We start from the raw sequence: 21110 nt of genomic DNA, 5'->3' as shown, positions 1-21110 counted from the left end.
GTGTCAGTCTCCTGTTTGTTACAGATTTGTCACTGCATGCTTTTTTCACTACCTATATGAACATTAAAAGTAGGGCTGACAGTCAGTCTTCACCTTCCCAGATGTACCTTCTACAAGAGAAGAATCAAACTGAACAGTCTATTCTGACCTACTCCAGGCACCTACGTCAGAACTAGAGTAATCTGGCATTAGCCACTGACAGCTCTGAACTTTTCCAACAAACGTAATGTTGTCATGCACAAAGGCAGTCAGATGAAAAACATGTTATTGTCTTTAAGTAAGGGCTAAAGTTCCCTGAGCTCCTATTAGGTGAATAAAAGTAGGTAGTGTTCTAAAGGAACTGGGCAGAGTTCCTATCACTATCCTATTCGTCACCAAGTTATGAAAGCAAAGGACACTCAAACCTCAAAAGAAAGCCTTTTTATTTCAGAAGACAGGGAGATCTGTTGTCCTGAAAAGTTAAACGAAAAGAAGCATTATTCGCTAAAGCTCTTTTAAAATTTAGATTAATGTCTGCATGAAGAGGTGGCAATCAAACACCTGTCTGGTCAGGCCTCTTAAAACAGTTTTCAAACAGTGGAATTAAAAAGCCTCTGTCTGTTACTGAGGCAGAAACTCACCTACAGTACTAACAAACTCAAGGGTAGGTCTACTGTCAGATTTCTTTTTGACTTCAGAGTTCTGTTAAGCTAGTTGGAAAATAATTTTGCTTCCCTTTGCAAATTATCTGAACTACTGTCTCCATGAAGCATTTGCTTTTTTGCTACCTAGCTGTGGCCTGCCTCTGAACTACATGCAATAAAACCACAAAGACCAAATGTCCAGCGAGGCACTAAACCTTCACATGGCGAAGGGCTGACATTACCATAGCTCCCGTCCCCAAGGCAGTGCATAGTACAGTGACAAAGTCTTAAAAATGGCATTTAGTAAAGAAGTAGTAGGAGAGATGACCATGCACTCTAATTTCATTTTTTAAGCTGTCACATAATGCCACATGCATAAAAGTTCCAGCCTTTAATGACTTTGATAATACTTTTACAATCTGTGTTCTTCAACGCTGTTCTGTATTACGCTGTATAGCCCCATCCTGTTTGCCTGCACGGCTTGAGAGTCCTGATCGTGCCAACCCTACTGTCCCAATACCAGTTCCATACATAAAATTTCAGTTACAAACAGAGCTAAAGCTCTCCCAAGTAAGACCTGGTAATGACTACACAGCTTCGGAGTCAGTAGCAAATAAATCTGTGATTTTTGTTAGAGCCTTAAAACTTACTGCAAGTAAAATTCTATGAAATTAATTGAGGCTCTGTGCACAGCACAGGAACCCCATTATGCTCTTTTAGAAGAAAGGGCAGAGATCAGATCAGTAACTTCAGATTTTCAAGTTTTCGTCTATGCACTAAACAGTGTATTTCAAATGAACAGACATGTAAATTCTTGACAGGTGTAGAAATCTGGTCTCTTGCCTTCTATCGGGCTAGTAAATATTTGTGCTGCTGAACCATAGTACGAGCATCTGTAAGCAATTTTAACCACGGATGAATGTTAACTGGCTTTTCACTGTACAAGTCCATTATATTAAGGTCTTTCCTAGTAAGAGCCCAATGACAATTGGTTTTCATATAAATGATTCAACATAAAGATAAAAGTGCAGTGCTCAAATGAGTCCAAAAGTAGTGAAAGAACATGCAGTCACAACAGTTTGGTGGTAGTTATGTGTTTTGATATGAGATCTCAGCTCTTGAGCAGATTTTTTTTCTTTTCTAAGATGAAACCAATCTCATATGTATATAAACAATAAAGTATTCTTAAAAAGGTATATGTCCTACCTGAGACCAGCTGCACATCAGAAAGTTTCAGCTTAGAAGGAGGTCTTGTTGGCTGATGCACTTTGCCTTCCTGAGAACGTCCTTCAACAAACAATATGAACAGCTCTGAGTTTATTCACATAAAGATGGTTACATATAGCTATAAACTATTTTAAGTAGGCTACAGCATTATTTTGTCCTAAAAATTATTCTCATTTATGATGAGGAGACTCATGAGACGTTCTATATGACAGAAAATTGAGATAACCACAACTGAACTTTAACTAAAGTTAAAATACATCTTGCAGTTGCTATAAAAAAGAAGGAAAAGAAAATTTTTATCTATATTTAATCATTTTGGCTATCTATGTAAACTGCAGAGCCATGACAGAAGTGACTTATCACCTGGTAAAGCACATATAGTTAGCACATCCTTACTCCATCAGTGATCCACACTGTAAAGGAACACAAGGTTTAAAAGCAATGCTTCTCTACCCTTTCCTCAAGATGCATTCCTTTGCACTGTGCACATTCAGGCATAGGGCAAAGCACTGCAGTGTTACCAGAAAAGATGATCTCGCTCTTCAAATAAAGACCAGCTGTCTTCAAACAAGAAAGTTATTAACATGGAACGAGACCATATTCTTCAAATGGAACTATTTAAAAAACAATACAAACCCAAAAAGGTTTAAATCAATGCTTAAAAAAATTAAACCATGATCCAGATAGCCACTGTGCATTGATTGATACAGCCAGCTATCCCCACTTTAACTGCTCTATTCTCTTTCCACATTGATACATGTGAGCAGCTCTGGCAACAGAATTACTCCGTTGCTCAAGACCTGTGCTGGAATAATGGCTATGTGGTGATTCAAACAGCTATAGCAACAGCCATTTCAAATCACAGAGGTATTTTTTTTTCAACCTGAAACAGAAATGCAATCACCTAGAACACCTGAGATTCAGACTAGTTTTTATAAATAGTTGAAATCCCTAACAATTGGGTAAGAAGTGTATAGAAGAATCCAAAATACAGGGATCACTCTGTTATAAAAATAAAAGCGTAGCTATTTCAAATGAAGTGTAGTGAAGACAAAATTACCATAGATCTGCTTAAGGATGGACTGCTTGCTGGTTTTTATGGCTGAGCTGGTTTTGTTTATAGATTTCAGATTTTTACATGAAGGAACTGATTTCAGAGGGCTATGGTTCAGCTGTTTCTTCCAAGCAACCTGAATGAAGAAGGCAGCTGCCTCTTGTCTCCATTTGTCTTCATCTTCTTTGCACTGCCGCTTAGCACTAAGAAGCTGAAACAACTCCTGTCTTAGCTGGTAACTAGAGAGCAGAAAAGAGAAGAGCACTTGTTTTAGGTGACCTGTTTTAACTTCGGTGCTTTCCACGCATCAGTTCACATGGTGGATTACATGAGTAACTGGGAAAACAGAACTCCCACTGATGTGCTAAGTCATTTGGATGAGAAATGTTTGCTCAGAAGAAAAAGTAGGAGCTGGGTTCAATTCTGGATGCATCTATTATTTCACACAGCTAATAAAGATCTGGCATTACGCGTGTCGAAAGTTACAGTACTCCAACATCAGCTTATCAACTGCTTTATAATATATAGAAAATCTAGAGAAGACAAAACCTATAAATATTTATGATATAACAGTATAATCAATATTGTTTTCTCATTTTCACTACATTCACAGCTTAATAACACCAAAGTTTCTCCTGTGCCTTACCGCTTTGTATTCTCAGTCAATCAGTGCAAGAGAAGAGCCAAGTATACCTCTTACGGGTTCAACTGCACATTTCCTCTACAGAAAACTGAGCTGCTTTCCATCCCTCTGAAGATTCTCCCTTCACCTTGCTTTCAGCAATCTGTTCTTGCTTTTTTTCCCTTCCCTTCAAAGGCTGCCTGTTTCCTGACCCAACCTTGCCACGGCTGCTTTGATCTTGCATGCAGTCAAAGCCCTGTTCCAAGTGGCAATGGTAGATTATCTGTCCTTTTTCCCACTTCGGTGGTTAATGGCACCAGCAACAAGGAGTTGTGGTTTTTTCTTGACTCAGAAAGAAGCATTCAATCGGATATTAGCATTTCACACTCACAAGTCAATTAACTGGCCTGGTAATTAACTCTGAATCTTCCAGTACAAACCTGTCACAAATGAACAGAGAGTCACACTTGTAAAATATTAATTATAAGTGTTTGGTAATGGGCCAAAACACATTGATCATCATCCCCTCCAGCATTCAAAAAGGCTTCTGCTGGATGCCCTGGTAAAGGGAATGAGGAAGGAGGGAGAAAGATGTGATTTTGTTCTGTTGCTCCACCTGCAACAAGTTCTAAATTAAAACAAAAGACAACACAACCAGATACAAATTGTTTAAATATATGTTATAAGCCAATGCACTATATCATTCAAACAAAACAGCAGCCATATATAGAAAATGAGTAAATAAGAGCACAACAGCATGCCAAAGGGGGATGATATGCTCAGTTACAGCCCCAATAATTTTAAACTTTCAATAAGCTCAGTAAATTACCTCTGTGAAATTTGCTGGGTGAGACAAACTTATTTAGTCTTCATTTAGTGGAGCTTCAGAATTCAGGCATGTACTGTTACACAGCTCATTAAAAGCACATAACAAATGTGAGGAGCAACTGCATCTTACCAATAAATGTCTGTAGTGCCTACAAGTTGCAAAGCGCTGTATGAATTCAGAACCAAAGCATTATTAAGAGACAAAAGAAAAAAATTAGCCAGTTTCGTTAAATAACACGTCACTTAGAACTTTTCAACGCGTTGAGAGAGGGAGAGAAAGTGAAGGGGGGCACAATTACAGTGACTTGCTAACATAACTTGAGCTAAAGATGGGTTATGTGAATACTGCTGCAGGAAAAACAATTGGGGAACTGTTTCATACTTAAGCAGAAAAGAATACTAAGCTATTCTCTTGGAATTCAGTAATTACTGCCAGAAGCCTTTGCTGATACATGAAGTGGCCCATTCACAGGCACTCCACCTTTGCACCCAGCTGTGATTTCACGTTTGTAGAGAACTTCTTGCAGTTCTTAGCAACAAGAAAACAACTGTGAGGCCCTGACACTGTGAAGATGTAGGCAGTTATCTTTAGAGCGTGTGCACATTTTTTTAATTCAGCTCTCCCGTAACAGATCATTCTGATCCTAGTGAGCAAAAAGACGAATGGGACCGAGTTTGATGCTCCATGAACCTGATGTGGTGCCTTAAAATACTCAATGCTTAGTCAACAAAGCTACTGCACATAAAAGAAACATGGAATACATGTGCAGAATGACAAAGCTGGCAAACGTTATTCAGATTCATTGTTACAGAAGCTCTAATCTTAAAAACTAGCGCTGGTCAAAGTACACCTATAGCGATAATATATAAAAAAATATAGTTTGACTCCAGCAGGAGAGCAACAATGACAGCAACCAGCTGATTGCCAGCTTCTGTTGACTCACTGTAGACCCTGGAGAATGGCACAGGCCTCAGTGTCCCCCACAAGAGAGCGACACAGACACAGAATCTGTAAGCCTCAATGAGCAGGATAAGCAATTAACCTTTGACAAGCCACACACCTTAAAATACGCTTTTGAGGACTACATTTATAAAGTTTGTGGACTGTGGGAATTGAAACATCTTCCCGAGAAAGGCAAGTTTAAGACACTTAAGTAGACCAGTAGCATTGTGTTGTAGCTCACAATAGCCCTCAAGAAACTTGTAAAGTAAGTAAATCATGACTATAAAATTTGCAGAGTGAGACAAATGTACTTAATCCTGACTTAGAGAAATGCCAGAATGCAGGCATGTACCTCTATGTGTTTCTAATGTAGAATGATACATTAATGATGTGTAAATCTATTCCTGTCTACAAGTACAAGCTATTCACCAGTGCAAGCCTGGACCCGAAAAACAAACACATGACTGAGTGGGACCCACAGCCACACAGCAGGCACCTGATAAGAACTGTAATTTGGTGTACAGTGGATGGGAAATTAAGTATTTCAGAAAGAGTGTCAGAATAACTGACATATTAGTAAGTCAGCACATACAGCTGCCAGAAATACACTGAAATAAATGCATTATGATATTGCTGCAAACTTTATGAACTCCATCAAAGCTTTAGCGACAGTAAACTGTCTGCAGACATAATGAAATGACAGTGGAGGAACTGCAAAACTAATCTCTCTTGCAGTCTTGCAGAATTTATGATCCTCGTTAGTGTTCTACAAAATATGAGTTTTGCGAAGAGAACAAATTATTTCTTCTTCTTTATTAATTCTTTAAATAACAAATATTATTTAAACAGTCTTTAATCCCCACAATTTCCAAAGTGCTGTAAGTTAGTGCATGCATTTCTTGGTGAGATAAGACACCATTGCTGTTTCAGCAGGTGGATAGTTTAGAAGGATCTATCCAAAATCTTTAGATAGTCAAAACTCTAAATGGAATGCAAAGATTTCTACACAGGTAAACTAGCTCAATACAAGGCTTTAGATCCCAGTTCTTGTGAGGAAATTTGCACAAGCACTCACTACACATCTTTACGCTTTGCCTGAAAGCTATGGCATGCACCTACTCCTCTGTAAGGATTTTAATTCGGTGTTAAGTGACAGCAGCATAGCCTTCAGAAGCAATAGTATCACTTATGGATATACTCTCCTAACCTACTCCTGACTTACTTTAGCTTTTGGTATCTAAAAAGACCTGAACACATAAGACAAGAGTTCAGGATCTCCATTAGAAAAGAAGGCCAAGGAGGACATTGCCCGCACTAAGCTGCTTGCATAGCATTTGGAAGCGGCAGTGAGAACTGATGGCAGAAGTGGTGGATCACTGGGAGAACAAGTGGCTGCTTCGCTTTGAAGTTCAACAGGTCTGTGGCTTTCTTGTACCGGGGACCCCAGAGCTGGATGTATAAATAGCAAACAGAGAGCAAATATGACAGAAGTACAGAAATAAGTAATACCGTACAAAAAAGTCAGAATTTTTGCCAAAAAAAAAAAGAGGCTAAAAAGTGAATTTAAAAAACTAAGTTCCAAAATTTTAACTTTTCACTGGAATAGGAATGTACTCACAAAAGCCAGTGTATCTTTTATATTCCAACAACAGTGAAGAGATAGCCTGGAATATTACTGGACTGTAAATCCAACCTCATGCTTGGAAATATTTAGACTGATCAGTAAAAAAGCTGCAGCAAACAGAAGTATTTGCTGAGCCAACTCAAATGTTAAAATGGCCACATTTCAGTTTACGAAAGAATGGACTGCCAGCTCAGACCATGGGGTGTCTGGTCTGGTGTCCCTTCCCTAGTAATGGGCAGCATCAGCTCTTTCTGAGGAAGACAAGACTTCTTTGGACTTCGTAAGTTAACTGTAAAAAGCAATGAGAAATACCAGTTCTCAGAACTCCACGAACAAGTGGCTAGTAATACTTGTCTCTTAGCTACCTGGTGTTTCGTACAATAGGGAACACAGGTAACACTCCAGCTTGCAAAGTAAGAAACAGGATTTTTAAGCCTCGAAGCACCACTGAAAGAAAGCAGCACAACCTCATGCCTCTTTTTTAGCTTTTCAGAGCTACGCGGTACTTGGCAAAAAGATCTTTCCTTGTCAAAACAGCAGGCTTGTACAGTAAGTATTCAGAACTGTTCTCTCTTAAGTTTTGGTCCTGGCCTTGCTTGATGCATCCCAGAGGACGTTACTGGAGTGTCTGAACAGCCCAGGCTGGCTGCCTCCTGCAGCTGGATGCGTCACAAAGAGAGCAGCCCCTGATGCTCCAGCTCCTGCGTGCTCCCCTCTGCTCCATGTGGATGCAGAGCCGGTTGGATGCAGATGCTTCCACTAGGAAGACCACTAGTACTTGGCTCCTGGCACAGCAAGGGGAAGAAACAGCCCCTCCAAATTTCTCTGCAAGGGAACCAAAGCTTCCAGCATGACCCAGAAGAAGGGAGGTCTACCAGTGACTCAGTGTTTATTCTGCAAGCACTTGGGCATTAAGACTTGATTCTGTTATTGCAGGAGACTTGCAGGTTTCCCAGGGACGTTACTACACTCTATGTGCTCCCAGACATCCACCGGCTGCTCCCTTTGATACAGTTTGGTTGGGGGAACAATTTTTGCATCACTACTGAACTATACCGTAGGGTGTGAGAGTTGAGCTCTCAAACAAATTTCCTTGTAATTTTTTTTTTAACTGAATACTAAGAAATATTAAAACATATATGGAACTTAAACTAGGGAGAGACCTGGAAAGATCAGTTATTAGTAAAAATCAGCAATTTATGGTTTTCTGCATCCACATAAAAACTGAAGAAAATTTCAATAAAAATAGGAAATAAAAAATTATGTACATAATATATGCTTCACCTACAGCTGCCATACTCTTCCTGTCAATTTTGATAAGAAAGTAAATATTAAGGAGCACATACATCACTAATGACTGTATTTCTGAGGTTGTAACTCATGCGTTCATGAAAGCAGGACAATGGCGTGGAAAGCGAACACTGGGACATCTCACTCTCTCCTGTCTGCCTCTTCTGTACAGCAGTTGTCCCTGCTCAATCAAGTTATTCAAGTTAGCTTCAAGTTTTGGCAATGAACTTCCAAAGCTTCCAAACCTCTTGTGGTTTGGTTATCCAGTTAAAAGTCAGGTCAGAATACAATTTCTAATATGTAACTAAACGGTGGTGAAGGGTCTGGTTACAAACACCTTTTCAGGGAAAGCCTTGTACCCCTACATGTGCAATTTTGCTAACAAACACGAGAGCAGTGAACTCTAGGCTTAAGGAAATGTTGATCTGCGCCCTCTAAAGAAGTATCAGTGCTTGAAGTGGAAGTTTAATAACTTCTCCAATTATTAAGTCATCACTTACCTTGCACTTTTTATGAACTTACTAATGTAATTCTAAGTGACTGAAACCTACTTCTGCTTGTTTGGTGAAGGATTATTAAAAATCTGATTCAGCAGTGGTAATGTTGTAAGCAGAAAGACCAAATAAAGCGTATTGCCCACAAGCCTAATTTAATTTACATTTACATGTATCTCACTTCTCTAGCTACTGAAACAGTAGTCTTACCTTCTCCATGTCCTCTGTATGACCGTAGCAGCATAGTTCTTCTTCCGAAACAGCTCTTTTCTTTTTCTTTCTTTTTCTATTATCTGCATTCGAATCTCTAAAGGGATTAGTTCAATATTTGTACTTTGCCATGCGACAGAACATAACTGATCATCTGCATTCCTGGATCCAATTACGCCTGTTTTTTCCAAGTTCAAGCTGTCATCAGGAGCAGAACACGCTGCTGGGTTTCTTGGCACAGTTCCGGTAGGTTCTGCCTCAGCAGACAATAAAGGGGAAGCCTTTTTTGCTAATTCATTATTTCCCACTTTGTTAGTTTGCTCTACAGCATGCACACTGTCATTTCTGGTGTTTACAAATACCGTTTTGGCACTTCCTGGTCTGCTAGAGCCAGCTGGTGAACATCGCTCATCATTTACCTCTTTATTTCTGGATTTCTGCTGATGCCTTTTGCCTTTGGAAGCAGCTTCACACTGCTTTGAGTTTCTCGCAATTCCACCAGTACAACTGACATTGCAGAAGAACACAGCCGTTCCTTCACAATGGTCCCTGTTGCCAGATGAAGACTGACTTTGATCTCTTAATTTTTCTCCAACACTAGCAGTCCTACAAGCAGAAGCAGTACGCCTTCTGCTCCTCCGAGCACAAGTACCCGTTGCCTCGACAGTGTGCTCCTTGTGCTTTTCTCCATCCAGTTCTGTAGCAGCTGCAACCTGATGTTCCACTTCAACTTTTGTTCCCTCTTTTACTTTACCACAATGGAAATGGACACAACTTGACTTGCTTTTGATGCGTTTCCTCAATGAATCTTTAGACAGAGAAATGGAAACCAACATTCAGTCTCTGATCCACCAAAACACAGTTTGTCTCTAATTTTTTTGCTCAGTTACCTTTGAGGCACACTAGGATTTACTTAAATGAAAAAATGTGTAAGCAGGAAGAATCAGAAGAGGACATAGTTGCCTGTAACAGTACAGTCCCAAACTTCTTCATTTGCTGACTGTTCTACAAATATTTTTCACACTACATTTGAGTTAGATGTCTAAAAAAAGTTCACAGGGAGAAACTATTTCTTCACCTACCTGAATATACTGCTGTTCTCCAAAGAAACCAGCTCACCGCGTGGCACAGGAATGCAGCCCCCTGAACACACCTGCTCATTCCACTGAAGACACCAAAACAGACCGCCACTGTTTTAAGCTTATTTGCTAAACTTCTGCTCTAGCCACCCTGTATCCTGGCACATGGTGACAGACAGGGTAACCCACTGACCCAGGAAACCCAGAGTGCTTGGCTTCTCAGTATTTTCCTCAACATCCTAAATCAACTGATGAAGTCCTTCCCATTTCTCCCTTGCTGCTGTGTGATAACTGCTTCTAAACACTCTTGTGAGGATGACTCAGAAGCTAGACTGGAGTGCAAAACTGAAAACCTCCCATATACCATCCACCTTCCATTTTGTTTTGAAACTAACAGGAGGATGAGAAAATAGACCAGATATGATGAAACGTAACAAAAAGACAGGGTGTTAAAGGATAGGTAAGAGGGGAAAAAGAAGACAAAGAGATCTTTGATATACTGTGTCATGGTTTAACCCCAGCCAGCAACTAAGCACCAGGCAGCCACTCACTCACTTCCCCCCCACCCAGTGGGATGGGGAAGAGAATTGGGAAAAAAAGTTAAACTTGTGGGTTGAGATAAGAACAGTTTAACAGAACAGAAAGGAAGAAAATTTTAATGATAATAATAACAATAATAAAATGACAAGAATAATAATAATAAATGAATTGGAATATACAAAACAAGTGGTGCACAATTCAACTGCTCACCACTCGCCAACCGATGCCCAGTTAGTCCCTGAGCAGCGATCTGCCTCCACCCCCCCAGGCCAACTCCCCCCAGTGTATATACTGGGCATGACGTCCCATGGTACGGAATACCCCTTTGGGCAGTTTGGGTCAGCTGCCCTGGCTGTGTCCCCTCCCAACTCCTTGTGCCCCTCCAGCCTTCTCGCTGGCTGGGCATGAGAAGCTGAAGAATCCTTGACTTAGGCTAAACACTGCCTAGAAACAACTGAAAACATCAGTGTGTTATCAACATTCTTCTCATACTGAATCCAAAACATAACATTACACCAGCTACTGGAAAGAAAGTTAACTCTATCCCAGCCAAAACCAGGACAACTGGAATCAAAGAAAATATTCTGTATCATCCAAAACCTGGTGAAACCATGCTATATTTATCCTCACTGTAATGCCTTTAAAGGATACTCTTTTGACTGGATAACAGAAGATGGCACATTAACAGATTACACAGAAGAAATTAATGATTATCATCAATGATGTCTCCAACACGGAAGATTTATCATAGTGACAGGTCGGCATGGGCTGAGAGGCTACTCTAACTTATACATGATTTTCATATGGGTAGATAACCCTATATGTTCTGGGACAGGGGAAAAAAAATTCTATTATTTTAATATATTTTAATCTAGTATTAATTTAATTAATGATTTCTTATCTATTTTGATATATTATTTTAATCTCCCAGAATGGAGAAAGAAATTCCCTCTCTCTTGTGTTACATCAGGGGAATAGACAATTTAAAAAATGTTCCTTCTGATGTCAAGATTCCTATGGGCATAATACCACTCCCAATGAAGCCAAGTAAAAAACCGCCAGTGCCATCAATAAAAACGGTATAGGGCTGACCGTCAGTTCAAACGTATGAAATTTCCAGCACTGTTACAACACTATTTTGATATCTCAACAAGGTAAAAGAACACAGCTTTTTAAAAAAGGCCTTGTCATTCTGAACTCACCAAAACCTGCTACCTGGTTTGCACGTACAGCATGTAGAATGCTTTTTTACTTCAACCATAAGACATTTAAGTAGTGCGTGCAAACGTCCCAATCTGAACAACTGGGTAACTGGATAACGGAAAAAAACCCCATAATTTAAGTATCCTAGCTCATCTTTTGAGGGTGAAATAAACTTTCTTAGATAGGAAGACCGAGCAATAACAAGTACAGAGCACAAAAAAAAGAACTTAACCTGTTTGCACTACAGTTAAGGCAAATGAGATAACATACATAGGAAAGAGGATTTCCCTGTGGAGAACAGATCAGAAAAGACCTGCCAACTAAATCACAGTTTTCACAGCTCACAGGATGTAAATTTATATTTAATTCCAATAAAATGTCCTATGAAGTCCATTAAAGTTTTGGTCACAAGAGGATTAAAATGCCTAATGAGAACTGATTAAAGAACTTGATGATTTGATCCTTGCTGCATCAACTTTCCTGGCATCATTTCAATAGCAAAAAGACAACGCCTGCCTAAAAATGGAATAGCATTTTATTTCAAACACAGCCTTTTTGGACTGGGCAAGAGGGGACTTTCTTTACAATCTCTGAAAGTAAACTGGTCTTGCTGTAGAAGAAGTAGACACGTTACATGTTTTCAGAGGAACCTTGAATAAAGAGTTTTGTTCTCTTTATTTTCAACACTCATGGTGAAGAAAGATAATAAACAATAGCAAATAATTTTCTGTTTAAAATTAAAATTCTATCTTTTGCAGAAATTATATTCTGCTTTTAAAGATATATTGAAAAGCAAAAAATCTCCAGGCAATAGCCTATATGACTTTAAAATTTTACTTGTAGAACCATCACCATGGAAAAATTATTTTGGCATAGCTACATCAGGAAATCTCCAACTTCAGGGAAGCCTTCAATCAAAAGTCCAACCTACAGGCTGCTAGCATTTGCTGCTGGTTTGAATTCCCTAGGTTACTGTGAAGGGTAGCGTAGACAACAGAACATAAATGCAGTTTTTCAAATATAAGTATCAATATTAGAATCCTCTGCACAAAATTTGGCAAATTCAGTCCTGATCTCTGTAGTCAGTTTGACTCTATAGCCCATGTTTCCTATGGACTACCTACTACCTACTTCCTTAGGTCATTCTCTCAGTGCAAAACCATTATATTTGTTCCAAGAAATAGTAGGGGTCTGACTGATGCAATGCAGTTTCCACTGTCATAACCAATGGAAGATTTTGGCTAAAAATGGATACTGCAGTCAGTAAAAGAAAAGGCTGTTTGCTCCTCTTTTATAGTTTCTTTGTCCTTCTTCTCTTCTCCCCCCTTCACTGTTGTAATCCTCCTCACATCTTTCTTTCTCCTTTCCCTTTTCTCCACACTTACCAATTTCTCCTCATTATGTTCATTACAACTATCCATTTTTCATTTGGCTACCACTGTTTCTGATTATTCTTACATGTTTTACTTTGCCATCTGAATATTTTAATTAATATAAAGTCAATACACGTGCAGGTAAAGCTTGCTAGAATTTTTAACACCTCTGTTTATCATTGCTTGGCTACCATAGTATATGTTAGGCTAAGATATATATGTCTGCTTTTACTATGACAATATAGTCAAGTATTCTGTTTACCAAGACATTTCCATGTAAATGCTAAAGATATCTAGGTAAAATGATTCAGTAGGAACAACTCTTTGACTTTCTTTTCTTTTGCATTTTTATAACATTCTGATGAGCAGAACTTCCAGAAGAATTAGCAGTAATTTTACATCTGAGGAGGAGTTCTTGCAATTTACTTTAAATAAACTACTTACCCAATTTTTGCTTCTAATGGTAACAAAGGTGCTTTAACATCACCGGTTTTGAAAGGTTTAAGCCATAGGCTCCTATAACTGGCTGAAGTCAGAACTGATTGAAATGTTATTAAAACGTGTATCTTGCAAAACTAATACAGGAATGGTCCAGAAATTATGATAAATCAATGATGGATTTACAGGCAGAATTGAAAGAGCGCAGCAGGGCAAGAAAAGTAACAAAGAGCTTTAACATGCTATTTCATAGTACAATTTCTAAAACCAGTCTCACTTCTCAAAAAATATCTTAGAGTGTTCTCAACAAGACTTCAGAGACAAATCATAGGAGAACCCTCTTACACAGAATGAAGCTGACTGAACAGCTCCCTCTATATGCTAGAGATGTCACTTAAAACAATTGTATCCTCATTTTAACCTCGTTTAAAAACAAGAGTTACCATTTCTCCATTAACTTTCTTCAAGTATCTCACACATATGCCAAATATCTTTAATCTCATTTTCTCCAAACAGTTCAAGGAATAGAACTACCACCAACAACCTGTTCTCACATATTTTAGGTATTTTTACAGACAGTGTATATACAGGTATTTTTGACTACTAAAGTTGACAGAACACACAGTAAAAGAATCTGTATCTAACTCTATCCTACATGAATTGCTTAATGAAAGAGTAAGAAATAATAGAAAGATGAAACAGGTCCTATATATAAAACACTCCCAGACATGGACAAAAAGGATCATCAGGACAAATAAAAAAGATTACAAACCTTGCCTGATTTTATGACCTTCACTCTGAGGCTCTGCTGACAGGCAACTCTCCTTTGGTGTCCCTTTGTTGTGACAAGCTTTAGGTGAACCTCTACTGTTTCTCCCTGCTTGAATTTGTGAAGCATTGAGGGACAGAGGTCTCTTATTCTGTATATCGATTGGTTTATTAGGTAACTGTGAGATGCTGGTAGTCTTCTCTCGATTTGCAGGATTCTGTTGTACTCGAAACCTATTTTGTTCCACGTTCTGCATCCCTTTCTGTAGCTTAGCTTCTTTTCTCTTACTTTCCTCTTCACGTTTCCTGTAATTATAGTCAATACCATAAGAATTCCAAAGACAAAATCTTGGGAGCATGTATCTCACTTGAACACATTCCTCTAGAAACCTGACACTACCACAATAAAACCTTGACTTTGGCATCTTTTTTGTGAGAAAGGGACACCTATTGCATTGAAGTATCTTAGCTTGATCCAAAGTTAACAACTGACTTGCAGCTACAGCCTAATGACGGTGCAGTCCTTATCATCCAGCTGCCCATTCAATTTGCAGTGGCCTAAACCGAGTTTCCCTCATTGAAAACAATGAAATTTAGGGTTTTTATAAATAAAATGAAAAAATTAAAAGCAGGATTTTGAAGAGGTGCCAGAAGACAAGAAATATGATACTAATAACTATGTTTTTAATTACTAATGAACAAGACTTTAATATAAATAGTAATGCAATGCACTGTATTTGAAAATCAGAAAACTTAAATAAAATATATCATCTCTTTGAAAATTATTTTTCATACTTACTTGTGTCATAATTAATACAGATAATTATAAACCAACTTCAAACTAGCTACTGGTACTAACTTGCTGATATATATTTATCATTGGCAGATAATTATTTTAAATAAATAGAGTACACGTTATACAAATGATAAATACTGAAAATATGAGATGTGAATGAAAAACTTTTGTGCACATAGTATGCCATTGCAATTATGACATTCGGTTTTCAAAAATGAAAGAAGTCATGCATCTCTTAAATGGTGTAGATATAAAAGAGAATTTTGGACAAGGTTAGGAAAGGCACATCTGTTGAATAAAGTTTTGCAGCTTATTTTGAAATACAGTGGGATCATTGCACTTCAGCTTTTAAATTCTTTTTCCTACAAAGCAGAATAAACCCAACAGCACATAGAAAACATTACATACCTACCTACCATTGAATTTGTTTTTATAAATTAAGCACTGGTTGTAAGATGAAGTGACAATTTTCCTGTTGGAATGGACAGGTGGTAAATGTCGTATCATGTAACTGCCTGATATTTTAACTTGCTTCCAACGCTACAACATAGTTTGCAGACTGTTGACACATTAGCTCACAGCACAGCATATGACAGGTTAGTTATGCAGCATGCCATCCTCAGTTCCTGTGAGTCGTATCAATGCCAGTATATGTCATTTCAGTGTGAGCTGCCAGGGAGAAGCCCTAACTTTATCTGTCAGTACTATCTTATCAAGTATGCTCCGCAGAAGCAGCTGATTGAACTTTGTACCTGAAAAGCTGCTAATTGATCTAAAAAATACACTCCTGGCAGCCTGAGGTTCAGTATTCCCTCTGGCATGGAAAAAAGTGGCTAGTTTCAAATAATATTGGCATTCCACAACTGGACTATGTGGGGATGTCTGTCTCGTGTACTGTATGGATCTCACTGCCATTACTCTGCCGTTTGAGCTGATAAATCAGATCTTACTATTCACAGAATAGTCATTTTCTTTTCTTCACAAGAATCAAGCAGCCTATTACCAGTATCCTCCATTCAGCTTATTAAAAAAAAAAAGTGTGAGACGGGTTGTGTAGTACACCATCAAGCCAGAGTGGCCTGCACTCTTTGGATGAGCAGATTAACTCAAAACATTAACTTCAGCAACATACCAATGGTAAAGTTATTGAAATGACTCAGGACCAAAAAGTAAGAAATAAAAGGGGATTTTTTTAAAAAGGTCTTGTTTGTGTTGTAATTTTTCAGATTAAACCAACAAAATAATATGGAAGGGATTTCAAACCTCCCTATTCATAGACCGTCTTCCTAATTGTCACAGTAGAGCTTAGTTAATTAACAGACTCCTGAATACTTAAGAACCTCCCCTTGTCTTTTGCTTTATTTAGTCAGAAATTCAGTTTGCATTACAAAGAAGGATATCTTCTAAATAAAAATTTCCAGGTTTTACTGTTGTCTAAGTTGAGAGACTAGGTTTCATGAACAAGTAAAGGAAGTAGACGAGTTCCTAACCTAAGGGCTCTCAGTCAATTGTCGGGAGGTTCTGGTGACTCAACAGGATCCAAATTTGAGCTCTGAAGTTAGACAGTTACAGCTCGATAGTGATAACAAAGCTGGCAAGCCAACATTTTCCACTACGATTGCAACAGAATTTTGTCCTGAATGGTCATAAATTTGTATTTCATTACAAAAGTGAGGGAACGGAAACTAAGCCTTTAGCAGATGGAAAGGAACAGTTTCAGCCCTACGCTTTTGTGAAGACACAGAGATGCTTTGAATTTTTGATCCTGCGAAAATGAATTCAACATTTTCTATTCTGTTAAGAACACTTTGCTTTTTGTATCTACTCTGCGGAAGATGTTTTAAATTTAGAACATGTCCATGTGCCTGGAGAGCATTTTGAAAGTTATTCTTGCAAAAAAAAAGTTACTTAAAAAATCATAATAGAAAATAGATCTCCAGGTATGATTCTACTACTGCTGAAGCTTTATCTGGACCAAGAGGAATTATATTTCATGTTGTATAAACAGCCACCTCCTGCTATACAATCTAGCATGATGCTTGTTTTTAAAAGCATGACACTGTTCACTCACAACATGTTCAGCTTCTGCTCTACTACAATCTTTTAACAGACAGTCCTTAACAAAAATGCTAAGATGACAGTTAATTTCTGTCCGGTATTCCTATGCTGACTGGTTTTCCCAAATGTGTAAAGCAGTCCATTTGTCCTTATCTAACTACCTATTTTTCCTCAATCACTTCTCATGTGTATTTTAACACCATTCTGATTTCTAATTTAGTCTTCAATGCGATTACAGTCTTCTGCATCTTGGTGCTATTTGTAAATTTAACATTTTACTTTTTAAATGAAAATACTGCATAGTATCAGATTCAAGATGGATTTATGTGAAATTCTCAACAATATACACTTGCAGTTTAAAGTTGAACCATTAAGAATTACTCTTTGCATATGTTATTCCAAGCAGTTTTCACCCATCTAATAGCAGTTTAATTCATGCTACATTGCCCTACTTTGCTAATGAGAATGACGCATGAAAAAGTATGAAAACTTCAGGCAAGTTTGAATGACAGCTACCATTCCTGCATGGCCACAAAACTTGTTATTCTGTCACAAAAGAAAATTTAAGTTAGTTTGATATATTTTGTTCTTAGCAAATTCAGACCAGCCATTACTTCTTGCTTTGTTATGTTCCAGAAACACAGAAGTTTGATTACTCATTCCAGGATAAGAAAGGTATGGAGTTACTATAATGAGTCCAGTGAAAGGCCAGGGAGAAGCTTAAGGGACTGGAGCATCTTTCCTATGCAAAGAAGCTAAAAGAGCTAGGACTGTTCAGCCTGGACAAGGGAAGGCTCAGGGGGGAATCTCACCTATGTCTATAAATACCTGATGGGAGGGAATGAAGAAGATGGAGCCAGGCTGTTCTCAGTAGCACCCATTGACAGGACATCAGGCAATAAGAATAAATTAAAACTCATTAAATTCTATCTGAACACAAGAAAACACTTTTTTTACTGTGAGGGTGGTCAAACACTGGAACAGGTTGCCCAGAGGGGTTGTGGAGTCTCCATTTGCATAGATATTCAAAACCTGACTGGACATTGTCCCAAGCAAGCTGCTCTAGCTGACCCTGTTTGAGCAGGGGCAGGGATGGACTAGATGATCTCAAGAGGTCCTTTCCAACCTCAACAATTCTGTTGTTCTTGGGACTGATGTTTATAGGTCTACAGACTCCCCTTCTTCCCCTTTGAGAATGCAGACACTTTGCTCATTTCATGAATTCTCTAGTCCCACTGGTCCTCCTAAAGTTTTGAAGGGTAACCATTTTAAGATTGTATCACCCAGTTTTCTAAACAACTCAGGATGAATTTTGTCAGGCTACGCTGATCTGAAAGCATCTCACTCACCCGATTAGTCTCTAAACCGTTGTTTCGGTATTTTAGCCGGCATTGCTGCCCTTTATTACTAGTGTGAATTTCATGTGCTAATGGACATAATTTGACATTTAAGGAAGACTGAAGCAAAAAGACATAGAACACTTCAGCCTTCTTAGCATCACTTGTGGACCAACTCTTTCTTTGCTCCTCCTTTTACAATGTGTATGTTTACAATGATTTACTGTGATACCTCATATCCCTTGCTAGTTGTTCTTATTTTGCACCTCCGCTGCTTTAATTTTATCACTGTATGTTATTATTGCCCTCAATTTTAGTTATTGCACCAAACTTCCACTATGTGCTTTCCCTTCTCAGTTGCTGAAGAGCTCATTATTTTCTCTCTTGCTACACTTTCTATCTTTTCTCAGCATGCAGGCCTTACTACCAGTTTTTTGAAGAACCTCATAATCTGCTTGTACTCCCTTGCCGCTAGAATATTTTTCTAAATCTATTGAAGGGTGTTTAATTGAACTGTTTTATTTTCTTGCTGTTCTTCTCTTCCCAAATACCATGAGTTATTTACTCTTACTCACTTTAATCCATTTCCCTTTCATACCCACATTCTCAAACAGTTTCCTCCAACTGGTCAGAATGAAATCCAGAAGACTTAGTAAAAAACGGAAGTATGGATTCAGGAACTTACTCTGCGAAATTCAAAGGGAAGGTGAACAAGTGATGAATAAGTTCTGCAGCTCGTTCAAAACCCAATATATTGGACATCAATTTTCTCTGATTATGCTTTAAACCCTTAAATATTATTTTCCTAAAGATCTGATTTTGTAAAAAGTAAAAAAAAAAAAGCCTCTTTGTAAAAAAGTTTTAGAACCCCATCATTTTATGTGTATGTAGTCTGATTGTTTTTTAAATGCCTCCTTCCTAGATTGCCTCTGTGCTGCTCTCCTGCTCTTCCCTCCTGTCAGGTTCTCCATCCCACCTATTAATAATCAGTTACTTTCACTCCCACTGAAGAAAAGCACCTATTATATTGACACATTTCTGGCTGTTAAAATGTTTAATGCTCATACATCCCATCAACACTGCCCTCTTCCAAACGATAATAGGAAGGGATCTCAGGAAGTTATCAGGGCCAATATTCTGCTCAAAAAAGCATCAACTATGAGGTCACACTGGGTTGTTCAGGGTTTTATCCAGTTGGGTCCTGAAAACCTTTAAGGCTAGAGACCACACAACCTCTCTGGGCAACCCATTCCACTGGTGGATTGTCCCAAGGGTGAAAAAAATTCTATTTCCAGTCAAAATCTCTGTTGTTTCACCTTACGTCTGTTACAAGTTTCCTAGGGAACAAAGTGAAGCCAACCAGTCTGCAGTTCCCCAGATTGTTCTTTTGGCCCTTTTCGAAGTTGGGTGCAACATTTGCTTTCCTCCATTCATTGGGGACCTTCCCTGGCCTCTGTGACTTTTCAAAAATGTTGGAAAGTGGCCTTTTAAGGACATCAGTTAGTTCTCTTGGCACCCTTGGATGCAACCCATCTGGTCCCATGGACTTGTCTGGGCTGAGTTCTCTCAAGCGATCCCTGACTTAATCCTCATTGACAGCTGGCAGTTCTCCTCCTCCTTGAACCATTTCTCTAAGCACAGAAGCCTGGGAGACCTTCTTGGTGAAGACTGAGGAAAAGGTGGCATTGCGTACTTCTGCCACACCTGCGTCTGTTGTCACTAAATCACTCGCACCATTCAGCAACAGGCCCGCATTTTCTTTGCTCAGCCTTTTACTATTAACATAGAGGCAGAAGCTCACCTTGTTACCTGTGACATCCCTTGAAAGCCTCAACTCCATTTGAGTTTTGGCTTTTCTGACACCATCCCTACATGCTCAAGCAATGCTTTTACACTCTTCCTTTGCAGCACGTCCCTGCTTTCACCTCCTGTATACTGCCTTTTTGCATTTGAGCTCTGTCATGGATTCCCTGCTTATCCCAATTGGTCTCCTGATACATCTTTTTTGCTCAATGACGTAATAGTGTGCATATTGTTTTGGCCCACATCAATCTTCATTTTATAAATTACTATTTCTTTGATATAGGTTTGTAAAACATGGGAGAATATATATGTACAGAAATATTTCACAGGCATTGACTAGAGTGAATGTAACTTTACCAGAAAACAATACAGGTATAAGATGTTGGTTGGCTTGTTGTTAAGGGGTGGGACAGGGCAGGGGAAGAAAAACAACAGACTGATTAAAAACATGCAGGCTTAGGAATGATTTATATTAGTGAGACTCTCTAAAGTAACATATTACAAAGCAAGTTTTAAATACATACACTGAAATAGTTGTGGGGGGTGTGTGTGTGTTCAATCTACAAGTTCACCATCATTCTGGATTCCCACGTAATGTCTACCTTTATCTGGAGAGCAGATTTTTAAACATCAGTAGGGATATTAGTTTTTTGTATGTAGCAAAACCCTAGCCAGTTTTAGCTGTGGAATGCACAGATGGGTATGCAGAATGATGACAACATAATGTCCCCTTCAGTTTATTACAGATCATAAAATTGCAATTAAATAAAATTTGTTATGTGACAACTTGATTTGCTTGT

The 21110-nt window shown here is 38.6% G+C and overlaps 1 protein-coding gene across 6 annotated transcripts in view; it reads right to left on the bottom strand.

The window, feature by feature from the left end:
• The window catches only part of INVS (inversin), a 98429-nt gene that overhangs the window by 2177 nt on the left and 75142 nt on the right, over window positions 1-21110 (bottom strand). For all 6 annotated transcript variants that reach the window (XM_049830098.1, XM_049830100.1, XM_049830099.1 and 3 more), the window contains 4 exons: window positions 14321-14622; window positions 8916-9723; window positions 2911-3143; window positions 1830-1910 (listed from right to left, as the gene is read on the bottom strand). In XM_049830098.1, the coding sequence (XP_049686055.1) occupies window positions 1830-1910; window positions 2911-3143; window positions 8916-9723; window positions 14321-14622 (1424 nt within the window). The remainder of the gene's footprint in view (window positions 1-1829; window positions 1911-2910; window positions 3144-8915; window positions 9724-14320; window positions 14623-21110) is intronic.

Source organism: Accipiter gentilis, chromosome 27 (genome assembly GCF_929443795.1).
Source record: "Accipiter gentilis chromosome 27, bAccGen1.1, whole genome shotgun sequence".
In the NCBI taxonomy this organism is placed as follows: domain Eukaryota; kingdom Metazoa; phylum Chordata; class Aves; order Accipitriformes; family Accipitridae; genus Astur; species Astur gentilis.
The sequence above is the reverse complement of the archived record's forward strand: the minus strand, read 5'-3'. Positions and strand labels throughout refer to the sequence as shown.